General features: G+C 47.7%; 1 protein-coding gene across 1 annotated transcript in view; it reads left to right on the top strand.

Moving 5' to 3' along the window:
• The window catches only part of WDR88 (WD repeat domain 88), a 45,400-nt gene that overhangs the window by 18,417 nt on the left and 1,184 nt on the right, over positions 1 to 25,799 (top strand). The window contains exons 3-10 of the mRNA XM_077855947.1: positions 279 to 367; positions 1,302 to 1,365; positions 2,854 to 2,992; positions 3,911 to 4,040; positions 11,087 to 11,274; positions 12,798 to 12,880; positions 14,127 to 14,216; positions 24,379 to 24,471. Coding sequence (XP_077712073.1) covers positions 279 to 367; positions 1,302 to 1,365; positions 2,854 to 2,992; positions 3,911 to 4,040; positions 11,087 to 11,274; positions 12,798 to 12,880; positions 14,127 to 14,216; positions 24,379 to 24,471 — 876 coding nt within the window. The remainder of the gene's footprint in view (positions 1 to 278; positions 368 to 1,301; positions 1,366 to 2,853; positions 2,993 to 3,910; positions 4,041 to 11,086; positions 11,275 to 12,797; positions 12,881 to 14,126; positions 14,217 to 24,378; positions 24,472 to 25,799) is intronic.

Raw genomic sequence — 25,799 nt, 5'->3', positions numbered from 1 at the left:
AAGAAGTTCTTGAGAGCTCTTGCTGGATCCTGCAAAGCCTCTTCATCCAGTAGAGATGGACAGAACTGTCAGCAGCGCTGCCCGCAGAGTGGCCTGGTCTGGGCTGTGCTGGTGCCCTGGAGGGGGCGCTCTCCAGGGACCCCACACTTGGGGAGGCCAGGAAGCCCTTGTGGCCTTTGGGGTGGAGCGAGGGTTGAGGGGCCCGTGGGTTGTCGCACTTGGCTGTGCTCCACCGGCTGCTCAGCGGCCTCCCGCCCCCTGTCCCCCGTTGCTCCGAGGATGCTGTGGATGGCTCGGTGGTCCGGGATTTTGAGCACAGGCCCAAAGCTCCTGTCTTAGACTGCAGCGTGACGGCCGACAGCAGAAGGTGACCTTCCCCGCGCCTCGCCCTGGGCGGGTGGCCTCTGGCTCCCACCTGTGTCCCCAAGGTGTCCACGTTCTGTGTGAGCGTCAAGGGGACGTGACCGCTCTTTGAAAACATAAAGTGCTAAAAAGACAGCACGCATCGAGGCTGCAGTCTGCCTTTCCTTCGTGGACCTGCCTTTCCGTGGCCCCCCAGTGGCCTGCTACATGGCAAGGGGCCCTGGCGCTGGAGGCCCAGGTGGCATCTCACAGGGGAGTCGGAGGCCCAGGGGTGCCCCCCGCCTCTGGGAGGCCTTGGCTGGAGCTCCTCGTTTTCAATAGGACACAAGGGCTTTGCATGATAATAGATTTGCTGGAGCTTCCCGCCCCTCCCCGCCCCCCCCCCCCCCCCCAGCTACTACAAAGCTAAGAAAGACTTGGGTGGGAATTCATCATCTCACACGGGGGCGGGGGGGGGGGGGGAGGGGGGCAGGCACTGAGGGCCGTGGAAACACGCAACGGGTGGGCGGTACACGTACAGTGTTATGTACAAAGGCACATGGCTGCTGTGTTGCTAAGCGTCCAAGAAAACATTCCAGAACAAAGGGAGCTGCCCAAGTGTTTCTGTAAAACAGACAGGTGAGCAGAGAAGGAAGGGGTCGGTCCGTGTGAGCCGCATGTATCTCCTCAGCAGAAGGGAACGGTCCCATTAATGCCCCGAATGTGGGAGAAGCTCCCTGGGTGGCGGGGGGACTTAGCAACGGCGGGCAGCGGTGCCTTGGCGTTAGGTTCCATCCGTGTCCAGGGAGGAGCATGGAGGGGGCTTGGGGAGCATCTTGAGAAAAATTTGGGTATTTACGTACAATCTTGGTCCTAAATTAGAGAGATTTTCTATGTTTTTTTTTTTTCTTTTTTCATAGAACCCATAGCTATAACTGTCTGGATCATTTTCTTGGCAGATTTGTCACAGCGTCCCACGACAAAGCGGTGAGGGTTTGGGACCTTGAGACAGGCAAGCTGCTGGTGAGTGTGGCCCCCCTAGCACGCAGCGAGGTCTTGACTGGGCATCTTGGGGCGGGGAGGCTTGGGCTAGGCCCCTGGGGGTAGGAAGGGAAACCAGGCTCTCAGAAGAGGAGAATTTTCTCAGGGACACTGGGTGATGGAGGTCGGGCATTGGGAAAGAGAGCTTCTTGGGGCAGGCAAGGGAGGGCTTTGGCTGGAAGGACTGGATACACGAGGGGGGGGGAGAGGGCACGGCATTCCAGGCTCAGGGAAGTGCATAGGATCAGAGACCCGCCCTGTGGGGTGTTGGGATTCGATGGGACAAAGACCACGTGGTCAAAACACCACGAGAGTTCTGGGGAGCGGCCTCTCTGCAGCAGCCTGGAGGGGCCTCCGTCCATCCATCTGTCCAGTCCATCGGGGACCAGGCTGACACTCCGTCTGTCTGTCCCTTGCCCAGGCAGCCCTGGTTCTGTCGGGGTTTGGGGAGGCTCCCCAGGGAGCTCCTCATCACCTCCCCTTTCTCCTCTTTTCTTCTCACTGCAAAGAGCAGTTTATATTCACTGTAAGGAGCCCAGAAATTATAGTCAATACCTTGGCATCTCTTTTCCTACGTCTGTGTGCATTTCCCTCTGAGCACAGGTGAGTATGTGCTGCTAACAGCCCAGTGTCCTTCTGTGCATCCTTTCTGGATCTTGACTCTGTTTTCACTCAAAAATAAATGGTGGGTAGGGTTACATCCGTGTCATCCTTTTTCAGGGATGCATAGATATCAGGCTGTGTTTCACTATTTTTTTTTAAAAAAATTTTATTTATTTATTCATGAGAGACACAGAGAGAGAGAGAGAGAGGCAGAGACACGGGCAGAGGGAGAAGCAGCTCCCTGCAGGGAACCTGCTGCGGGACTTGATCCTGGGACCCCGGGGTCATGCCCTGGGCCGAAGGCAGGCGTCCAACCCCTGTGTCACCCGGGTGTCCCTGTAGGCTTACTTTAAAACGGTGACAGTGCCAATACCGTAACAGTAACATACAGAGAGGCCCTCCTTTCCTGGAACGTTGATCGGCTTGTTGTCCCCTCCCCGAGGTCGGGTGCCAGCCACTCCAAGGGGACAGTGAGTGACCTGAGGGCCTGGGCTGCAGGGTCTCATCTGTGGTGCGAGGCGCAGGGAGGTACTTAACGAACCCCCGTTTACCGAACTGGGTAGGAGGAAAGTTGGCCGTTGCCAGAACTGCGCTGCCCGTCCTGCCAGGTGCTCTACTTGGCCTCGTCGCTCTGGCCTGGGCACAGCCTCGCTAACTACATCTACTAGTCAAACTAGGTGAGAGGAAACCAACTTTGAAATTGGGCTCCTTGGCTGCCCTGGCCCATTACGAGGACTCAGAGGCCATGCGCAGCCAGAGGCTCACGGACTGGACGGTGCACAGATGGGGCGTTTCCATCATCACAGAAAGTTCGCCTGGACGGCGGGGCTAGAGAGAAAACAACCTTTTGATTGTTGCCCCATTCAGTGGAAGATCAAACACAAAACCTTCATAGCCTCCTGTAAGCTTTCTCCCGACGGCAAGTACGTGGTCTCGGCCTTGGACGTGGACCGCGGAATCTGTATAACAGATGTGGAAACTGCCACCACCGTGTCCTACGTCAAAAGTGAGTCTGCACGGGCTCCCCGCTCTGTTCCACCTGCCGGGGCAACAGCCTCTTGTCACTTGACTGACAGTGGCCTGCCTGCCTGCCTGCCTTCTTTCTTTCCTTTCTTTTCTTTTTTTTTTTTTTTTAAGATTTTATTTGTTTATTCATGAGCGACACACAGAGAGAGGCGGAGACAGGCAGAGGGAGAAGCAGGCTCCTTGCAGGGAGCCCGATGCGGGACTCGATCCTGGGACCCCGGGGTCACGCCCTAGGCCAAAGGCAGGAGCTAAACTGCTGAGCCCCCCAGGGATCCCGGGATGTCTGTTCTTAATGACACATCACTGGATGGCCTTCCTGACCTCCGAGAGAGTGTGCACACCATGTGTGTGTGTTCGCACGCCCGAAGCCCCCTCCCATGTGTACCTTCTGTTTCTGCTGCTGAGCACGGACCTGTGACACGGGTGCTGCCCCACGGCCAGTACCTCTCCTTCCTCGGTCACCTCACACTCCACCTGCTCTCATGCTCCAGGGTTTAGTGGCACACCACACTCTTGCACACGCTCTGGCCCACCTCCGGGCCTTTGCACGTGCTGCTCCTGCTGCTGGGGGGCCCTCTTCCTACTCTGTATCTCCTGCTGACTTTGGGGGCCACTCCTCGACCTCTCAGGGCAGGGCCAACCTTCTGCGGGGCCGGGAGCCGTGACCTACAGCCCCCCTCCCCCCCGCTGTGTGGCCCCCTGTGTGCTGTGGATGGTTGCTGGCACCAGGCCGTCCCCGTTGGACGGGAAGCTCTGCGGGGACAGGGAGCGGGTCAGCTGTGCTTCTCGGTCTGAGCCTGGCACGTGGCTGGCCCCCCGGGAAGACGTCTGGGCAAGAGTCCCCAGTGAAATGCGGGGCCGGAATGCTGGGTGACCAGCTGCTTTCCCTGTGCCGCAGATCATCACGCCCGCTCTCTCACCGCGTGCTGCTTCGACTCCGACAGCCAGAAGGTGGCTTCTGTCTCCCTGGACAAAAACATCAAGATCTGGGATCTTGCGTCCCAGGCCACGCTGCTCAGCATCACCAAGTGAGGAGGGGCCCAATCCTGAGGCGGGGAGGGCCCTCGGCGCACCCCCTGGCTCGGCCTGCATGCCCTCAGCGACCTGGTCGCCGCGCGGGGCATCCCCTGGCTTGGTCCCAGGGCTCAGAGGAGGCCGGAGCTGGAAAGGTGAAGGAGAGAGGCAGCTGGGGGCACAGCATGAGCCTGGCTCAGGGGCATTTGTTTCCATGTGAGCCAACCCTGGGACACACGGCACAGGGGTCCCCTCCTGCCTCCCAAACATGAATTTCCAGCATCTTCTGTGAAGTGGTAAGATGTGATAATCCAGGGCCATGTGAGGATTACAAGGCAGGTGGCTGCCCTGAGCGGGCCGGTCCTCTCCAGCAGGCACCTGTGCCCCGTCACCCTGCCTGCAGCACTGTCATGAGCCCTGCTGGCCCCTGGGGATCTGGCCAGGGATTAAGAGGGCGCAGGTACCTATCCCGAGTGACCTTGGACCTTACGTTCTGCACCTGCAAACGGAGCACAGGTGTGGTCTGAGCAGGTTAGCACAGGCAGGTCCTTGGCTGGGGCCACACAAGCTCTGTTACTGAGAGGGACTCCCAGAGCCACCCGGATGGGGGGTGCCGGCGGCCACCTCCCTAGGGTAGCGAGGGGTGCGGGCCACAGAGGTGGTCACAGTTCCAGCGGTGGGCAAGCGTCACAGTCCACTGCGCTGTTTTCCCCACGGGGATGGAAGGGGAGATAAGCAAAGTGTGTATTGGTATTTCCAATCAACCCAAATGTGTGATTTTTATTTTTTATTTTTGGAAATGTAGCTTTCAGGGGCAGCCTGGGTGGCTCAGCGGTTTGGCACTGCTTTCAGTCCAGGGTGTGATCCTGGAGGCCCGGGATCGAGTCCCACGTCGGGCTCCCTGCATGGAGCCTGCTTCTCTCTCTCTCTCTCTCTGTGTGTATGTGTGTCCTCATGAGTAAATAAATAAAATCTAAAAAAATAATAATAAAAATAAAATCAAAATCTTTAAAAAAATAAAAAGGAAATGTAGCTTTCAGAGGCAGAGGTTTTGGGTGCCACATGACAGGGCTGGCTTCATGGCCTGCAGCCTCTGGAGTTACCCAGGGCCCCCCCACCATGGAGTTACCCACACGGGATTTCATGCTCTGCTGTCAATGTCCCGAAATTCTTAGTTTTTGAACAAGGGGCTTTGTGTGTTTTTATTTCGAAAATATGTAAGTTACTTTAAAAAAAAAGATTTTATTTATTCATTCATGAGAGGCACAGAGAGAGAGAGAGAGGCAGAGACACAGGCAGAGGGAGAAGCAGGCTCCATGCGGGTAGCCCGACGCGGGACTCGATCCCAGGACCCCGGGGTCATGCCCTGGGCTGAAGGCAGACGCTACACCGCTGAGCCACCCGGGTGCCCCCTCTAAATTACTCTTTGAAAAGGCAAAACGTGAAACACGGAACAAAATTAAAAAGCGAAAGGATCTCTAGTGAACAATCTCTCTTACCTGCCTCATGGTCATGCGCTTCCCGCTTTTCCTCCTTCCTGCCTGTCTTCCGTTCTCTCTTGGCAGCTTTATTGAGAGATAATTCACACATCAGAGAACGCGCACATTTCAAGTGAACAGTTCAGTGGTTTGGAGGATATCACATTATGTTTTAAATTTCAGCAAAACTGGCAGCCCCGGTGGTGCAGCGGTTTAACGCCGCCTGCAGCCTGGGGTGTGATCCTGGAGACCCAGGATCGAGTCCCACGTCAGGCTTCCTGCATGGAGCCTGCTTCTCCCTCTGCCTGTGTCTCTGCCTCTCTCTCTCTTTCTGTGTCTCTATGAATAAATAAAATCTTTAAAAAAATTACTCTTTAAAAAAAAAATAAAAAAATAAAAAAATAAAATAAATTTCAGCAAAACTAATATACAAATGTAAACTTTTCCTTTTTTTAAAAGATTTTATTTATTCATGAGAGACACACAGAGAGAGAGAGAGAGAGAGAGAGAGAGACTGAGGCAGAGACACAGGCAGAGGGAGAAGCAGGCTCCATGCAGGGAGCCCGATATGGGACTTGATCCCGGGACCTCAGGATCATGCCCTGAGCTGAAGGCAGACACTCAACTGCTGAGCCACCCAGGTGTCCCAACAACGTAAAATTTCATTTTGACCATTTTTAAAAAAGATTTGTTTATTTATTTTAGAGAGTGCATCAGGGAGGACCACAGGGAGAGGGAGAGAATCTCAAGCTTGAGTGTGGAGCTGACACAAGGCTTGATCTCTCCACCCTGAGATGGCACCCTGAGCAGAAACCAAGAGTCGGATGCCTAACCAACAAAGCTACCCAAGTGCCCCTCATTTTAACCATTTTAAAGTTAATCCCTGGCACTAATGACATTTACAGTATTGTGCAACCATCACCACTGTCTATTTCCAAAACCCTTTCATTACCCAAGCAGGAACTCTGTGTCCACTAAACCATAACCCCCACTCCCTCCAACCCCAGAGCCTAGTAACCTCTGTTCTACCCTCTGCCTCTGGGAATTTGCCTAGGCTGGATGTTCCATACAAATGCCATCGTACATAATTTGCTCTTTCGTGTCTGGCTTATTTCACTCAGCACACTGCTTGCAAAGTTCACCCATGTAGCATCTATAAGAAAGTTCATTCCTTTTTATGACCTAATGATATTCCGTCGTATGGATCAACCACATTCCGTTGATGTGCTCATCTGTCGAGTGACCCTTGAGTTGCTTCTGTCCTCAGACCATTGTGAACAGTGTTTCCAAGAACATCAGCAGACGGGTATCGGTTCAAGTCCCCACCTTCAGTTCTTTTGGCCTAGGAGCGGACCTCCGGATCAGATGGTAATGCTATACATGGCTTTTTAAGGAACCAGCGCCTTGCATTTTAATTTTTCCCTGGGTCCTGTCAATTATAGAGCTGGAGGATTTTCAAAATTCATCATCTTAATGGATTTGGAAGCTTGCAAGAAGTAAACATAAAAAAAAAAGAATGAACATAAATAAATGATTTTGGGGGGTGGATTTCAAACGTCAAGCACAATTTAGAAAACTCAAGAAGTCTATTGTATTTACCCATACTTTCGCTTATGTTCTTCCTTTCTGATGTTCCAGTTTTCCTTATTTCACCACTTCCTTTCTGTCTAGAACAATTCCTTTCAGCTATTCTTTGAGGGTACTTCTGAGAGCAACAAATTCTTAGAGCTCTCTATTCAGATAATGTCTTGATTTTTCCTCCCTCCCTCCCTCCCTCCCTCCCTCCCTTCTTCTTTCTTTCTTTCTTTCTTTCTTTCTTTCTTTCTTTCTTCTTTCTTTTCTTTCTTTCTTCCTTTCTTCCTTTCTTCCTTTCTCTTCCTTTCCTTTCTTTCCTTTCTCCTTTCTTTCCTTTTTTCCTTTTTTTCCTTTTTTCCTTTCTTCCAAGAGAGTGCATGCACAGGTGGGGGGAGGGGTTGAGGGAGAGAGGAGGGGGGAGGGGCAGAAGGAGAGGAGGAGGGAGAATCTCAGACTCCATGCCCAGTGCAAGCCCCACGCAGGGCTCGATCTCACAACACTGAGATCACGACCTGATCCAAAATCAAGAGTGGGACACTTACCCACCCAAGCACCCCTCCTTCATTCCTAAAGGATATTGTTGCTGGATATAAAAACTGGGGTTGACAGGTTTGTTTCTTTCATTATTTAAAATCTGTCCTGTCACTTCTCATCTTAATGGTTTCTGATGAAGAATCCACCGCCATTCAAATTGTTTTTCCCCAAGGTAAGGTGCCATTTCTCTCCTGCTGCTTTCAAGATTTTTTTTCTCTGTTTTAAGTTATCAGAAGTTTATGTATTTAATTTCATTTTAAAAACATAATCTCTACCCCCAACATGGGGGCTCGAACTCATAACCTAGAGGTCAAGTGTTGTATTTGAAGTTTAATTATGATGTGTCAGGGTGTAGATTTCTTTGGGTTTATCCTACTTTAGTTTTTTTGTTTGTTTGTTTTGTTTTGTTTTTTAGATTTTACTTATTTATTCATGAGAGACACAGAGAGGCAGACACACAGGCAGAGGGAGAAGCAGGCTCCCTGCAGGGAGCCTGATGTGGGACTTGATCCCAGGACTCTGGGATCACGCCCTGAGCCGAAGGTAGATGCTCAACCACTGAGTTACCCAAGGTGTCCCCCTACTTTAGTTTCAGATGGCTTTTTGAATCTATAGGTTTATGTCTTTTGCCATATTTGGTAAGATTTCAGATATAGTCTCTGATTACCTTTTCAGCGATACCTACTTTTCCTCTGGAACTCTGATGACACAAATTTCAGATCTTGTGTTATAGTCCCACAAGTCTTTCAGGTTTTTTTTCCCCAGTCTATTTTTTGGACTGTTTAATTTATATTGTCTGTTTTGATATTTACTGATTCTTTCCTCTGTCCATTTCATTGAATATTTAATTTTGGATATCATATTTTTCAGTTCTGAAGTTTCCATTTGGTCCTTTGTCACATCTATGTCTTCACTGAGGCTTTCTATTTTTTCATTTGTTTCAAGCATGATTATACTTGTCGAAGTATTTTATGGTGACTGCTTAAAAATCCTTGTCAGATAATTCTAATGTCTGTGTCATCTCATTGTTGGGGATCTGTTGATTATCTTCTCATTCACAATGAGATTTTCCTGGCTCTGAGTATGATGAGTGATTTTTCCTTTGTGTCATGGACGTTGTGTGTATTAATTACATTAGGAAATAGTCGTATTTTTAAAAAGATTTTATTTATTTATTCATGAGAGACACACAGAGGCAGAGACAAAGGCAGAGGGAGAAGCAGGCTCTATGTGGGGAGCCTGATGCGGGACTCGATCCTGGGACTCTAGGATCACACCCTGAGCTAAAGGCAGACACTCAACCACTGAGGCACCCAGGCGCCCCAATACTCAGTCTTAAAGCCTGTCCTCGCAGGCCACTTAAGCAGAGCCTAGCAAACACGGCATTCTAGGCTCCCGTCTTGGCCCTTGCTGACCTGGGTGGGATGGGAGGCAGGTTTTCCTGAGATGTTTGGCTGGAATATGGTGGGTAGTGTCTAAAGGTTTTCCATCTTGCTCGGCTATCCATTTGGTTAGGGAGAACAGGCTTTTCTTGAGGGCCTTTTTATGGTCCCCATTGTTTTGGGGGTTACAGGCTTTTCACTACAGGATATATGAAGAAAAATAAACTCTAGGGACTCCCAGCACACCATTCTTGGGTCCCAAGATATCTTGCTGGTCTGCCTTTTTGTCTCCATCTTTTCTAGTCTCCTCTTTGCTTTATAAATGCCCAGGATTGTCGGCTGCTCTTAGCAGGAGGTATAGGGGGAAGTGCATTGATTCTCCCTATACCTGTCCAGAAACAGGTACAATGTAAGCTCTTTCCTCAAACTTTTGTACTAAGTACAACAGTCTCTTATGAGAAGTGGAATTTATTTGAAATGAGAACCCCATCCTGGAAAATAGAGATAGCGCTGGCTTAAATCCCAACAACAGTGTTTGGATTCTGGGGAAGGCTTTTTATCCATCTCCAGTGAATGCTGGGATAGCTCTTAGCCTAACAGCCACAGGAATTTGGAAAATTTTACCCTGGACACCCCTGGGACATTGACGTTTCTTCTCCTTTGCTCTTACTCAGTCTGTGCATTACAAAGAACTGAAACAGAATCCAAAACTCTGACCTGAGCTCTAGAAAAAAGTTTTTTCCAAGCCTGCTTTCAAGTAAAATAATTGATTTTATGATCCAGACTACTCAGAGATGCTCATTTATGTTTATAGGTTCTCTTGAAAGCTGTTTATAACAGAAGATGAAATTCACAGGGAAAATACTTTGAGGATCACAAAGAAAACAAAAATAGCAAAGTTCTGGGATTTTTTTTTTCTGTCATAAAAAGAGACATAAAAATTGAGAATGGATGACTCAAAACTTAATTGAACACACAGCATTAAGCTATGCTTTAATTACACTGAATACAGATGAGGAGAGAGGGAGTAGTTGGGAAGGGAAGTAGGAGGGTGTGGTAAGAGAGGGCTGGGGCAGGAGTACCGGGTAGAAGGAGCCAAGCCCCCACGTCTCGGAGAGAAATGAGGCAGAGGGTGAGCAGGAGAAGCCCACCTATTAAGTGTGGTCACAGTACCAAACCTAACATTATTCTTTTGACCACCACTAACGGATTTTCTGACGCTCTTTTTTCTCAAGGGTGAGGTAGCTCTAAGTAGTGCCGTGGTTCTCAATCAGGGGCAATTTTGCCCTCCTCCCCCAGTGGGCAATTTTCCAATGTCTGGAGACATTTTTAGTTGTCACAGCTAGGTGTCAGGACTACTGGCATCTAGTGGGTAGAACCCAGGGTTGCTGCTAAACATCCCACGATGTACAGGGCAACCCCCTACTGCAAAGAATTGTGAGTGGCACAAAATGTCAATATAACCATGATTGAGAAATCCTGGGATAGTGTGGCACAGTCAGAGCAATTAAGATCTGGACCATGGTAACATACACATAATGGAATATTACTCAGCCATCAAAAAGAATGAACTCTTGCCATTTGCAATGACGTGGATGGAGCCAGAGTGTATTATGCTAAGTGAAGTAAGTCAGCAAAAGACAAATACCATAGGACTTCACTCATGTGGAATTTAGGAGGCAAAACAGATGAACACAGAGGAAGGGGGGAAAAGAGAGAGAAAGAGGGAAGCAAACCATATGAGACTCTTAAACTGAAGGTTGATGGAGGGAGGTGGGTGGGGGATGGGCTAAATGGGTGATGGGTAGTTCTAAGGAGGGCGCTTGTTGTGTTGAGAACTGGGTGTTGTATATAAATGAGGAATCACTAAATTCGACTCCTGAAACCAATATTACACTGGATGTTGACTAACTAGGATTTAAATAAAAACTTGGAAAAAAAAAAAAGATCTGGACCACGGTAGGCAGAGATGGAAGGAATGATATCCATTCGGTCATAGGGGATCAGCTACAGTGCCCGTCATCCTGGGTGTGTCCTCACATCCTCCAGGCATGAAGTGCTAATGTGTGCACCCTTCCATCTGTGTTTCAGGGCTCATTCCAGTGCAATATCAAACTGCTGTTTCACCGTCAGTGGCCATTTCCTATGTACAAGCTCTTGGGATAAAACCTTAAAAATATGGAATGTGCACACAGGGGAGTTTCGAAACTCTGGAGCCTGTGTGACTCTAATGCAGGGCCATGAAGGTTCTGTGAGCTCCTGCCACTTTTCCAGAGACAGTGAGTAATTAACCCGTGGAAAGACTTCACACCTGTGGGAATGCTGGGGGTGGCTCTCCTCACGTTCCACTCACACGGGTTTTCCGTAGGGTGGACAGGCAATTTCTAATGATGCCAATGGCGAGGGTGGATTTATTTTCAAACAAAAAAAGAACAAAAACCGAAAGGGACATTCACAGGCAGAAATGTGCAAGTAACAGAGACTCAGCTTACTGTGGCTTAGCGGCCAAAGATAGCTGTTCACCCCCATAATGGGAAAGTCCAAGGGCAGGTCTCAGTTCAGGTGTGGCTGGGTCCAGACACCAGACAATGCTGTCAGGGAGCCAGTCCTGGGAAGAGCGAACCATCTTTAAGATGCTCCCAGCACAAGTCCCATGGAAGTTTTTCATTGGCTCAGCTTGGGACACACCCACCTCTGAGCCAATCACTTTAGCAGGGGAGGCCTCTGATTGGCTAGGATCGAGCTCCCCCCCCCCCATCGGAGTTTACCCTCCAACCACAGGGACTTTCCCCGTGGGAAATCGGGGCGCTGTTGCCAAATGAAGGGTCGGGAATGCCAACGGGTGATGACGGGAAGCGCCCTCGGGCCACTAGCCTCGGCGAGGGAAGCGACTGCTCCCGACACTCAGGACCCGGTGGCTTTACTCCTCCTCCATCGTCAGGAGTGGGGTTCGCTCTGTGTGTGTTTCAGGGGCCCCCAGCCAGCACAGAAGCAACCAGAGCCTGGCTGGCGAAATGCTGGGGCGCTTTTGAACAACTTCTCTCCCCCGGTGGCCTCTGTGTGAGTCAGGCCCCGTTATGAGGGCTCCCACCAGTGTCCGTCCTTGCACTTTGGGGGGTTCGGGGCTGCCTACGGTCAACCAGCACTATCCTCACATTGCACATTTGTGCATTAGCATCCTGGGTAAAATTTACCCGTGACCCTGAAATCAGCAGGTGCGGCGCCGGCGGGAGGCCGCAGGGCCCGTGGACCCGGGCCACGCTGCAGGCTGCCTGCCGCCGAGCTGGGCGGCGCCCCGTCTTCTTGTTTCAGCTCTCTTCTTGTAAAGCGTCCCTTCTGCGGCCTCTGTGGTGCCCAGTCGTTTTGCATGTTGTGGCGTGGGTTGCTGCTCCTGCTGCTTACGGAGCCCCGAGCCCGCCGGGTGCGGGGGGTCGGCCCGGGGGGGGGGCGGCAGCTGGAGCCCTGAAGGGCACACACTTCATGGTGATGGACACACAGTCCGGATCAAAGAGAGCGGGTTTCAACAGAAACAGACCCCGAACCAGGTCACGTACCGCTGGCTTCACGGATCGTCACAGCCCTGAGTACTGAGAATTGGCTGTGACGGGCTGGGGGTCATGGAGCTGCCCCAGGAAGGGGCTGGGGTGTCCTCGGAGCCAACCACGGTGGCACCTCACAAATGCAACCTCTCAGCCTGCTTTGACCTCGCGGAGGGAGGAGGCGCTTGGCTGGGGAGGATGAATCCCCCCTCCCTCCCGCCACCCCCCACCACCCCCTGAAACTCTGCCATTTTGTGTCCTAGCCTCTTTTCTCGTGTCTGGAGGGTTCGACAGGACCGTGGCCATCTGGGATGTAGGAGAAGGCTACCGGAAGCTCTCCTTGAAGGTATCGATGGCAGTACCAGGTAGAGGGTCAGGTGGGGTGCTGGGTGCTGGGGATACAGCAGCCAGTGAGACAGGCCTAGAGGCGCCCACTGGAGCTGACCCCTCTGTGCAGAACTGACGAGGAACCGACAAGCAGATCACTGACAAGAAATCACAACAGGGTGATGTGATAGCAACAGACCCCAAGGACTAATCCACAGAGGGTGGGCAGGGAGGGCTTCTTGGAGAAGGTGGCACTTGAGCTGAGAACTCGATGGTAAGGAAAGACCGGGTGAATGGGGGAAGGGTGTTCTAGGCAGAGGGAACAGCAAATGCAGAAACTCAGAGGTGGAAAAGTGTGGGCTCCAAAGTGATGGCGACCCACCCAGTGCTTCTGCCTCCAATTAGAGGAGACAAAAAGCAAAGTGGCTCTAACGAGGGGATGGAGTCTGACACTGCGAGAGTGCAGACGGTAGGCGGGCCCAGGGCTGGCTTCAGCTGGGCCTCGGTGAGCGCCTGGCCCGCTCGCCCGAGGTCCCGCATCCTCCCTGGTCTTGTGATCTCGTGGTCTGGCTGCGAATGCTTGCCTCCACCACTCAGGCCCCTCTGTCCCCGTGGCCCCAACGTAGACTGTGTCCCCTTGATCACCACAACATTTGGGCTCCCAGGCCGGGTCTGTCTCGAGTGCTGTTCTGCAGGGGTTCTGGGGGGGCCAAAGGGAGTTCACATCACTGCAAATAAATGGCTTAAAGCTGAGCATTCAACCTCCCCGTGTTAAAAAGTCCCTTAAAAGACCTCAGTAAGTGTCTGAACCCACAGTGGTACCTCCCTGCTGAGCTCCCTTTTACCAGAGGAAAACCACCCCCCATTTGCTTCCTCTGGCTGCAGCGGATAGGTTTGCAGTGACTTGAAGCAAAAGCCCCTGCACCAGGAGGGCCTCAAAGAACGCAAACAAGAGCCTGCAAGAGGCCTCTGGACCAGCTGGGAATATAGTCATCGACCCCCGCCCCCGCCCACCCCTGCCCCACGTTCCTGCTAGACACTTCAGACAGTACCATTTAACACACACACACACACAGTGCCAGAATGCACACTTGCATCAACCACCTTTACCCTTCCCGTTCCACCTTAGATGTCATCGGTGCCACCAGGGAGGCACAGTGAGCAGCTCCTAAATGTGTGCATCCCCGGGGGCCCGACTCTGTTTTTTAGTTGTGCTCACCGAGGTTTTTCCTCTAGGTGCCTGTTAAAATTTAATTTTTCTTCAGGGCCACAGTGACTGGGTGACAGACGTTGCCATTAGCAACAACAAGAAATGGGTCCTGTCTGCTTCAAAGGTAAACGTGGCCAATCTTCGGGTAACTTTTTTTTTTTTTTTTTAATTTTTTATTTATTTATGATAGTCACAGAGAGAGAGAGAGGCAGAGATACAGGCAGAGGGAGAAGCAGGCTCCATGCACTGGGAGCCCGATGTGGGATTCGATCCCGGGTCTCCAGGATCGCGCCCTGGGCCAAAGGCAGGCGCCAAACCGCTGCACCACCCAGGGATCCCCAATCTTCGGGTAACTTACAATTTCTCTCACATTTGTGAGATAGGTGTTAACCGAGGTGTTCCTGTCAAGCAGAATTCCTGGGCTGGCACAGTCTGAGCACCCCCCCCCCCCACCCTCCACCACCCTCCACCACCCTCCTGGCCAGGCCAGGCCATCCTCATTCAGGGAGCTGGCAGGGAATGTGGAAAGCGGGTCCCTATGGCTGCTCATGTGGGGGGTTGCCGGGTATTTCTGGGTCTGCAGCCGTTGGCATCTGAGCTTTGCTAGAGCAAAGGCCTGCCCAGGCTGGTGAGTGATGGAGCCAGCAGGGCCCGTAGGGGGCAAGGTGTGAGCTCGCTGGCGAGCAGAGGCCACCCTGAGCTCCCAAGTGAGCCTTCCCTCTCTGCATCACTGCGTCCTAGAATTTCCATGCCAATGGTACAAAAGAGCACACCCAGGGTATCCCGGGGTATGAGCGCAAGTGGGGGTGCCACCTTGCTCCCCTGCTGGCCTTGGTTAGTGCCATGTCATTCTCTAGCCTGTACGGGACTGTGGGCAAGAATCTGCCTACCGTGACCAACTTGTCAGCCAACCCAGACGCTGCCAACTGGACCCAAATACCATAAAAATATAACACATAATGAAAGTTCTATGCCATGTGTTATCGTAACTTAAAAATAGGAAAAATGGGGGCGCCTGGGGGGCTCAGTCTGCCTTCAGCTCAGGGCGTGACCCTGGAGTCCTGGGATCGAGTCCTACAGGCAGCCTGCTTCTCCCTCTGCCTGTGTCTCTGCCTCTCCCTGTGTCTCTCATGAATAAATAAATAAAATCTTTAAAAAAATGTGAAAAATGACTATGGCAACTATATCTCAGTAAAGCTGGAAACAAGTAAAAGTGCAAACCAAAGTAAGAAAAACGAAGGTTTATTTGAAATGTATGTCTTATTCTGTATTTTTCACTTCTCTGTTCCATAAAGGCTAGTATTGAAACAATAATAATTGGACTACTTGACAGGGGCAATTGGTAGTACTTAATAGATAGGACTCATTAAATATGTTTTAAAAATATAAAAGTATTTTATAATGTTTCTGTCTTATAGCAATTTATTTAGACTTTAAAAAACTCTTCACTGGACACTGAAGGTTTGTGGGCTATCTATACCATCATGTATGCTTAAGATACATAAACATAAGATTTTAAAAAGCGACTACAAATACAGCAGGATTGATTAAAGAGGTATTACCTCTATTTGTGTATCTATTTCTCCAGCTTTACTGAGCTATAACTGACATATAACATGGCCTAAGTTCAAGGGGGGACTGTGTTCTCTGAGCTGCTGCAGCCTCGGGAGGCCCTTCTTTGCTGTAGCAGTAAAACGAAATACTGACCAACGTAAAATCACTTTGGCCTGCAGCTCTGCTCTCAAGCCCACTTTTCACCCATTCTCGGTGTCAGGCCACGAGATGTCATCAAGCTAAACAGCCTCTCAACAAAGGCTGCTGATCATGGAGCACTCGGGATTTTACTTACTAGACACCAGCGGTTTTTAGATTTGTGGGAATTCATTTCTGGCTCTCCAAAGCCGTCTGGCTGCACTAAGTCTGCAAACCTCTCTTAGTGGACGAGTGGCATTTGTCGCCAGGTCGTTTGCCATGGTAATTGCACCGGCTAGGCCAGCCCTGCCGAGAGTGGCCATTATTGTAAAGCCCTCGGAAGTACACCGGATGCCGTCGAAACTCGAGCTTCTCCTTCTCAGGGAAATGGCTTTAGCACAGGGGTGATTTGAATTTGTGATAATAAAGCTGGATTCCAAATAAGGTTTGATTTTAGTACAGACACTGAGAATGTCCTCGTTGGTGTGACTGTCATTTTCTGGTGAAAAAATTTTTTAAATATTTTATTTATTTGACAGAAAGAGGGAGAGAGAGAGAGATCGAGAGAGAGAGCACCGCAGAGAGAGGGAGAAGCAGACTCCCTGCTGAGCAGAGAGCTGGACCTAGGGCTAAACCCCAGAACCCTGGGATCATGACGTGAGCCAAAGGCAGACGCTTAACCCACTGAGCCACCCAGATGCCCCAGGTTTTTTTTTTTTTTTTTAAAGTACTGAAGCAGTCCTATTTCCAAAAAAAATGAATCCTGTTTTCACTGTATGAATTTTTGTCACAACCTGCAACCGAGGGGCAGTCACTTCACCCACCTACAGGCTCGCCGTGGCCTCTTTGAAGACCCTCAAATGCTGTTGGAGAACAGTGTATATACCTTTCTTGTAATTCTGTTGTCGCCTTTCCTCCACTCTCATCCTCAGTGCATTTGAAAGCCAGAGGACATTCCTCTTATGCCACACTTTAAAAAAAAAATATGATTCTGTGGCAGGCCCACATTTTAAATACCTTCTCTAGAGCCGGCAATGCTAGGGGCCATCTCAGAGGTACATGTTTAAAGAGTACATCTTCCTCCATTTCTACAAAGTCATCATCTTTAAGTGCTTCTGCACCTTTTGAGGAAGGGGAAAAGCGACTAAAAACTTAATTTATTAAGAAAGACCACAGGGGTCCCAGCGGAGTCGCAAAAAAAAAGAAAAGAAAAGAAAAGAAAAGAAAAGAAAAGAAAAGAAAAGAAAAGGAAAAGAAAAGAAAGAAAAGAAAAGAAAAGAAAAGAAAAGAAAAGAAAAGAAAAGAAAAGAAAAGAAAAGAAAAGAAAAGACAAGACCAGACCACAGGGTGGCCCGGGGTGGGGCGGGGGGGAGCTCGGTCAGTTACGTGTCAGTCTCAGTTTTGGCTCAGGTCTTGATTTCAGGGTCACAGGATCAAGCCCCTCGTCGGGCTCCATGCTTAGTGGGGAGTTGGCTGAAGAGTCTCTCCCTCTGGGACCCCTGAGTGACTCAGTGGTTGAGCACCTGCCTTTGGCTCAGGTGGTGACCCTGGGGTCATGGGATCGAGTCCCACATCGGGCTCCCTGCATTGAGCCTGCTTCTCCCTCTGCCTGTGTCTCTGCCTCTCTCTGCGTCTCTCATGAATAAATAAATAAAATCTTAAAAAAAATTCTTTCCCTCTCCCTCAGTTCCTCCCCCCAACCCCTTGCTCTTTGTCTCTCTAATAAATCAATTAATTTTAAAAATACCTGGAGCAATTGGGTGTCTCAGTTGGTTAAGCATCTGCCTTTGGCTCTGGTCATGATCCCAGGGTCCTAGGGTTGAGCCGGGAGTCCCCTTCTCCCTCTCCCTCTGCCTGCCGCTCCTCTGCTTGTACTGTCTCTCTCTGTCAAATAGGTAAATAAAAATTTTGAATGAAAAAAAAAAGGGCCCAACATTACGGGTGTGCAAATCACACTCCTTTTTGGTGGGTGGTGTGCAGGATGTGCTACTGCCGTTTAACAGGTGAGATCTTTTCATTTATTTGGGAGGAAGTTAGTAGGCTGAATGGAGTTTGCCAGAATTTACATTTGCATTGTCTGCTGAATATGTAGATAGATGAGCAATGTCTAGTTAGTATTCAGATAAGATGTCAACACGCTTTTGTTTTAGGTTTTCTGCATTTTCACTAAAATCTTCACAGAAACCAAGAAGATGATTTGAAACTCCCAACTTTTGAATCAAAGTATTTAAAGGGTAGGTGGTGGGGATTCGACAAGTCACTTGATATACTGTGGAGTGTGGAGTGTATGATCATTTGTGGAACCTGACGGCTCCACTCGGCGAGGGGCCAACAATGATGTAATCGCGTGCCCCTTCTGTTCTCCCGCAGGACATGTAGTTGTACCTGCTGGTTCAGGAAAGGTAACATTACTCACGGTCTCTTATTGCAGCTGTAATACGTCACCATACCCTTCATCCCTTACACGACAAAAACTGAAGATCTTACAGTTCTGTGAGACAGAAGTATGACAATGTCTTGCTAGGCTAAAATCCAGGCACCCACAGGACTGTATTCCTTTCTGGAGGCTATAGGGAATTATCTATTACCTTCCCCGCTCTAGCTTCTAGAGGCCACCCACATTCCTCGGCTCCTGCATTTTCTCCCATCCTCAAAGCCGACAATGTTGTATCTCTCTGTTCCTTTCTTCCATAGTCTCATTTTCCTCTCACTGTGTTGTCCACTTTTAAGGACATTTGTTATTATGTCCAGCCCAGCCCACCTGCATAACCCAGAACATTCCCCCTATTGTAAGATAAGCTGATTAGCGAACTTTGTTCCATCTGCAACCTTAATTCCCACCTTTTAATTTAATTTTTTTAAAACATCACATTTTAAAAAATTTATTCGAGAGAGAGATAGGCAGAGACACAGGCAGAGGGAGAAGCAGGCTCCATGTAGGGAGCCTGACGTGGTACTTGATCCCAGAACCCCAGTATCACACCCTGGGCCGAAGGCAGGCGCTAAACCGCTGAGCCACCCAGGGATCCTCGCTCCCTCCCCTTTTTAAAAAAAGATTTTACTTATTTATTCACAAGAGACACACAGAGAGGCAGACACATAGGCAGAGGGAGAAGCAGGCTCCCTGCAGGGAGCCCCATGCGGGACTTGATGCCAGGACCCTGGGATCAGGCCCTGAGCTGAAGGTAGACGCTCAACCCCTGAGCCACCCAGGCGTCCCCCTTAATTCCCCTTTGTAACCTGATATGTTCACGGGTTCTGGGGATTAGGAGGTGGACTTCTGGGAGGTGGGCATTGTTCTGCTGACTACACTCCATTTCATAAGAACAATCACAGGAATGATACGATGATGGATGTTCATTTGAGCAGTATTCCCACTACTGTCTCAGGAGTACTGGTGTCTTTTTTTAAAAATAGATTTTGTTTTGTAGAGCAGTTTTGGGTATACAGAGTTAGGCTAATAGTATGGAGCGCTCCCTTCCAGCGACCCTCAGTTTGTTCCCTAGAGTTAAAAGTCTTTTATGCTTTGTCTCCCTCTCTGATTTCACCCTATTTTTTCTTCCCTTCCCCTATGATCCTGTTTTGTTTCTTAAATTCCACATGAGTGAAAGCATATGACATTTGTCTTTCTCTCACTGACTTATTTCACTTAGTGTAATATCCCTAGTTCCATTCACGTCATCACAAATGGCAAGATTTACATCTTTTTGATGGCCGAGTAATATTTATTTGAGAAGACAGAGAGAGGGAGGGGACAAGTGTGCACTAGTGGGCACAGAGGCAGAAGAAGAGGGAGAGAAAATTCCAAGCATGCTCTGAGCTCAGTGTGGAGCCCGATGAGGGCTCCACAACCCTGAGATCTCACAACCCTGAGATCATGACCTGAGCTGCAATCAAGAGTCGGGTGCTTAACCAAGGGAGCCACGCAGGTGCCCCTAGACTGTGTTTTTGGAGCAGTTTCAGGTCCGCAACAAAATTGAGAGGAGGTACAGAGATTTCCCATATGCTCCCTGCCCTCACAAACACGTGGCCCTCCCCCGTTATCAAGGTCTCCCCACCAGTGAGACATTTAGAGTAACTGATGAGCCTACCCTGGTCATTATAATCTGGAGTCCAGAGTCTACGGTAAGGTTTACGCTTCATGGTGCACATTCCAGGAGTTTGGACAAATGTAGAATGCCATGTATCCGCCACCACGGATATCATATCATACAGAGCAGCTCCACCGCCCTAAAAATCCCGTGTCCCACCTGGTCATCCCTCCCTCCCCAAAACCCTTGAGATCACCGATCTTTTTTACTGTCTCCATAGTTTTCCCTTTTCCAAAATGTTATACAGCTGAACCCATATAGTGAATGGCCTTTTCCAGATTGATTCTTGGACTTAGTAATACGCATTTAAGGTTCTTCTGTGTCTTTTCATGGCTTAACAGCTCTTTTTTAGCATTGAATAACAGTCCATTGTCCAGTTGTACCACAGTTTATCCATTCATCTACGGAAAGACATCTCGGTTGCTTCCGCCTTTTGGCAGTTGTGAGTAAAGCTGCTCTAACCATGCTTGCGGAGGTTTTTGTGTGGACATAAGTTTTAAACTCCCTTAGACAACATCGAGGAGTTTGATTGCTTGAGTGTATGGTAATAGTATGTTTAGTTTCGCAGGAAAGCCAAGTGGCTCTAGCATTTTGCATTCCCATCAGCAGTGAATAAGAGTTCTTGTTGCTCCGCATGCTCATTAGCACTATCGTTATCCCATGTTCTCGATTTTGGCCATTATAACAGGTGTTTAGAGGCATCATTTTAATTTGTGAATTCCTGCTGACGTAGGATGTGGAACATCTTTCACATGTGTATTTGCCATCTATATGCCTTTTTTTTCTTGGCGAAGGGCCTGTTAAGATCTTTGGTCTATTTTTTAACGGGGTTCTTTGTTTTCTTATTGTTAAGTTTTAAGAGTTCTTTATAGATTTTTTGATAATAGGCCTTTATCAGCTATGTCTTTTGCAAATACTCTGTGTGTAGCAGAGCAGAACATAGTGTCTTGCAGAGCAGAAAATTTTAATTTTAATGAAGTTTAGCTTATTGATTCTTTCATGGATCATGTCTTTGATGTTATATCTAAAAGTCATCATCAAACCCAAGGTCATCTAGATTTTCTTCCTATGTTATTTTCTAGGAGTTTTATAAAATTTGCATTTTGGTCTGTGACCCATTTTGAGTTAATTTTTGTTAAGGATGTAAGTAAAGTCTGTGCCTAGACTTTTTTTTTTTTTTTTTTGCACATGAATGTTCAGTTTTTCCAGCACCATTTGTTGAAAAGACTATAATTCTTCCATTGTATTTCCTCTGCTCTTTTGTTGATTATATTTATGTGGGTCTATTGCTGGGCTCTCCATTCTGTGCCAGTGATCTCTCTGTTCTTTCACCAATACCATAGTGTCTTGATAACTGTAGCTTTACAGTAAATCTTGAAGCTGGGTAGTGTCAGCCTCCAACTTTGTTCCTGTCTTCATCATTATATTGGCCTATTCTGGATCTTTTCCCTTTCCATAAAGACTTTAGAAGCAGTTTGTCAATATCCACAAAATAACCTGCTGGGATTTTGATTGGGATTGCACTGAATCCATAGATCAAGTTAGGAAGAACTGACAGCTTGACAATAATCAATCTTCATATTCATGAAGAATTTCATAGTTTTCCTCATATAGATCTCGTAAGTATTTTGTTAGATATAAACCTAAGTACTTCATTTGGGGGTGTGTGTAAATACTAGTGTGTTTTTAATGTGAAGTTCCCACTATTCATTGCTGGTATACAGGAAAGTCAATAGACTTTTGTATATTATTTTGTATGTATTGTACATATACACACATATGTAGATTTTGTATATATATTTTGTACATTAACCTGTGTATCCTGCAACACTGTTGTAATCACTTATTAATTATAAGAATTTTTTGTAGTTAATTCTTTTGGATTTTCTACATAGACCATCATGTCATCTGTGAGCAAAGAGTTTTATTTCTTCTTTCCCAATCTGTTTATCTTTTACTTCCTTTTTTTGGTTTAATTGTGTTACCTAGGAACACTAATCTATTTTTGTTTTAGTGGGTTTTTTTTTAAGATTTGATTTTACGAGAGAGAGAGAAAACAAGCAGAGGTGGGGACAGAGGGAGGAAGAAAGAAAGCTGACTCCCTGCAGAGCAGTGAGCCTGATGTGGGGCTCAATTCCAGGACCTTGAGACGCTGCCCTGAGCTGAAGGCAGATGCCTAACTGACTGAGACACCCAGGTGCCCTTTGTTTTAGTTTTTATTCATTTATTCTATTATTGCTTCTGATTTTTCCTATTATGGACCTTTCACTTAAATGTAATCAGACAATATATGGCCCTTTGTGACTGGTTTATTTCACTTAGCATAGTGTTTTCAAGATTTATTTATGCTTTAATTTAAGTAATTTCTTTTAACTGCTGAATCATATTCCATTATACGGATATATCACACTTTATCCATAGTTCTTTTCACCACCTGGCTATGGTAAACAATAGTGGTATGAATGTTTGTGAACAAGTTTTTGTTTGAACACCTGTGTTTTATTCTTTTGGGTTGTACTGAGAAGTGGAGCGGCTGGGTCACAATGGTAACCCTGTATGTTTACTCACTTCAGGAACTGCCAGACTGTCTTCCAAAGTGCTGAACTCTTTCATTGTCCCACCAGTATGCAGGAGGGTTCCAACTTCTCCACAGCCTCTCCAGTCTTGTTATTTTCTTTTTTACTTTAGTCATCCTAATGGTTCTGAAACTGTATCTTGTTTTAATTCGCATTTCTCTGATGGCTAATATGTTGAGCATCTTTTTATGTAATTATCGGCCATTTATAGATCTTCACTTTCTTGATGCATATCCTTTGAAGCACAAGTTTTTAACTTTGGGAAAATCCAATTTTTCTATATTTTCTTTTGTTGCCTGTGCTTTTGGTGTCAGGTCAAAGGAACCACTGTTTTATCCTGAGTCACCAACATTTACTCCTAAGTATTCTTCTAAGAGTTTCATAGTTTTAGCTCCTGGCACCCGTCAAAAATCCACCTGACCATAAATGAACAGTTTTATTTTTAGTTTCTCAATTCTTTTGAACTGTGTCTACACTATCTTGATAACTACTGCTTTGTAGTAAGTTTTGAAATAAGGAAATGTATATCCTCCAATATTATTGTTCTTGTTCAAGACTATTTTGGCTATTCTGACTCCCCTGAATATCCATATAAATTTTAAGATCAGTTTGTTTATTTCTGCAAAGAAGTCATCTGGGATTTTCATAAAGATTGTGTTGAATCTATAGAACATTTTGTGGATTATTGTCATCTTAGCAATATTACGTTCTCTGATCTATTGAACATGAGATCTCTTTCTGTTCATTCACATCTTTAGTTTCTTTCAACAATATATTTTTAGTTTTTGGTCTAAGTTTTGCACTTCCTTTGTTAAAATCATCACTAAACATTTTCTTTTTAATGCTATTCTAAATGCAATTGCTTAAATTGTGCTTTCAGATTGTTCATTGCAAGTATATAAAAATACAATAGATTTTTGTGTCTTAGTTTTGTGTCCTGCAACCCTACTGAACTTACTTGTTACTTCTAATAGGTTTTTAGTTGATTCTTTACGATTCTCTATTATACAAAGTTAAGTAATCTTCAAATAGTTTTACTTTTTTTCCAATCTGGATGGCTCACATTTCATTTTCTTTCACATTGGTGTCTTTTTGGGATATGAAAAAACTGATTTAGAATTTGCCCATCTCATACTAGGCTTGTGAGACTCATTCTTGTCTCCACCATACCCAATTCCAAATTCTTTTCCTCATATCCTGCAGTAGGATGTGTTCTGGTTATTTACCACCACACCCATGCCCCCACTCTAGTTTTGTCTGTCCAGCTGTCATTAAACACAGCTGTTTAGCCTCTGCTTCTGGTGATGTCTGTGCCATGTTGGCATTGGTCTTGTAATTATTCTTACTTTCATGATCTGAACTCTTAGAAAACACAATCATAATATTCACAATGATAAACATTTTACTAGCAATATCTTGAAACAAAGCACAACAGTTGCACAGGTAAAATCAAAGGCAGACTGTTAACACTTGTGTTAACGCAATGCAGTCACATGGAATGCTTAAATCACATCAAGAGGGGGTGAATCACAGTAACGGACGGCCCATTTTTGGGAACTTAACGTGAGCTGCAAGGCATGGAAAAGTGGCAGCAACTATGGAAGGCGAATCATCTGTCTACGCATATCCACTTGTCATTAAAAATAGTTTTGCTCTTGGCTCCTCTTTTGGAGGCCACTGTATGGGTTTTGTGCTTTCCTCTCAGACTTCCACGTCCATTGCTGACAAGTGGGACTTTATGCATCCTGGAATGGGTTTGCGGGGATGTGGAACTTGTACTAAAGGCGCAGTGGTCCTGGACAAATCGGGACAGTTGCTCACCCTAATTCTGCTCCTCTGCAGGGTGAGGTTCTTCACACGGGAACCTGGATGCGATGCACCTCCCTAGGGCCTCCTGGCTGAAGAAGCCTATTTGGTGACTGCTGCTTTGCTGTTTAATTTGTTTTAGGACAGGACGGTGAGACTGTGGAATATTGAAGAAATTGACCAAATTCCTATGGTAATCAAGTACAAAAAGGCCCTGGGCTTAAAGGTGAAACAGGTTAGTACTGGGTAATATTAAGCTCAATGAAGGCTTTCATTAGTTTCCTCCACAAATTAATTTATTCTTTGAACATTTATTGGGCAGCTGGGGATAAAAACCATGAACAAACAGATTGAAATTCTTGCCCTGAGGGAACTTACATTCTAAAAGAGGAGACCATGAACAAAGAAGCCAGAAAAATATATAGTGCGTCACACGGCAATAAATAATTTGGAGAAAAAGAACAGGGGGAAAGGGAATGGGTGGGAATGTTGGTGACACATTATTTATTTGAGAGAGAGAGAGAGCGCGTGTGTGGGCAGAGGGAGAGAGAATCCTCCAGCAGACCCCCCACTGAGGGTGGGACTTGATTCCGGGACTCTGAGATCAAGACCTGAGCTGAAATCAAGAGTCCAGCCACTCAACCCACTGAGCCACCCAGGGTCCCTGCTGGTGACACTTGAAAGGGTGGTCAGGATAGGTCTTACTGAGAAGGTAGCTTTTGTTAAAGACCTGAAGTGGTGAGGGAGTGAGCTGTGCAGGTGTTTTGGAAAGGACTTCCCAGCAGCGGGAAAGCCCTCTGTGTGGAGACTCTGAGGCAGGAGCTCTCTTGAGGTGTCTGAGAAGTGAAGTGAGTCAGAGGAGCATAGCGAGGCACACAGTTGGACATGATATTAGCTTCTGCCGCTTCAGGAGACCCCCTGGCCAGGCCCCCAGTGCTTTCCCATGGAAGTAGCCCAGGTACCTGTTTTTCTCTAGCAGAGGGTGGTGGTGGTAGGGTGGGCACATCTGGTTCACCAGGTATAGCCAGGGCTGGCCATAGAGTCCATCCCTGGGTACTGAAGGCCAGTCCCTATGAGGGCCTTGTGGTATAGACACTTGGCTGCACCCTGAGAGGCTTGAGGAGTCTATGCTGGGTCCTCGCAGTCCTCCTTCCCTGGAACCACCTAGGTTCTCTTCTTAGAAGGCCCAGCTGGGAGCTACTGCTGGGAATGGCTAATTTGGAACAGCACTGTAGGGCAGGGATATGAAGGGAGGGACCAACATGGACCTTGTCTTTGTGGCCAGCTGGTCCTCATGGCCTGTGTGGCCATGTGGGCCCTTAGGCCCTAAGGCCCTAGAAGCTGACTAGCTACAGAGCAGTGCTTGCCCATGTCCTCCACCTGCCACCTGGAACAGGGCCCCCACGCACTGCCTCCTCTGAGCCCTGCCGTTTTGGGGTTGGGTCACGGGAAATTATGCCATAGGATAAGGTAGGTAAGGACCAGATTTCTTTCTTGCAAAACAAAGAAAGAGACATACTTGAAACTGTTCCAAAGATGAGCCCTCCGCATTTGTCTTGCTCA

This window comes from Canis aureus, chromosome 1, assembly GCF_053574225.1.
Source record: "Canis aureus isolate CA01 chromosome 1, VMU_Caureus_v.1.0, whole genome shotgun sequence".
NCBI classification, from domain to species: Eukaryota; Metazoa; Chordata; class Mammalia; order Carnivora; family Canidae; genus Canis; species Canis aureus.
Note: the sequence above shows the minus strand (reverse complement) of the source record. Positions and strands in the feature narration are given on the sequence as shown.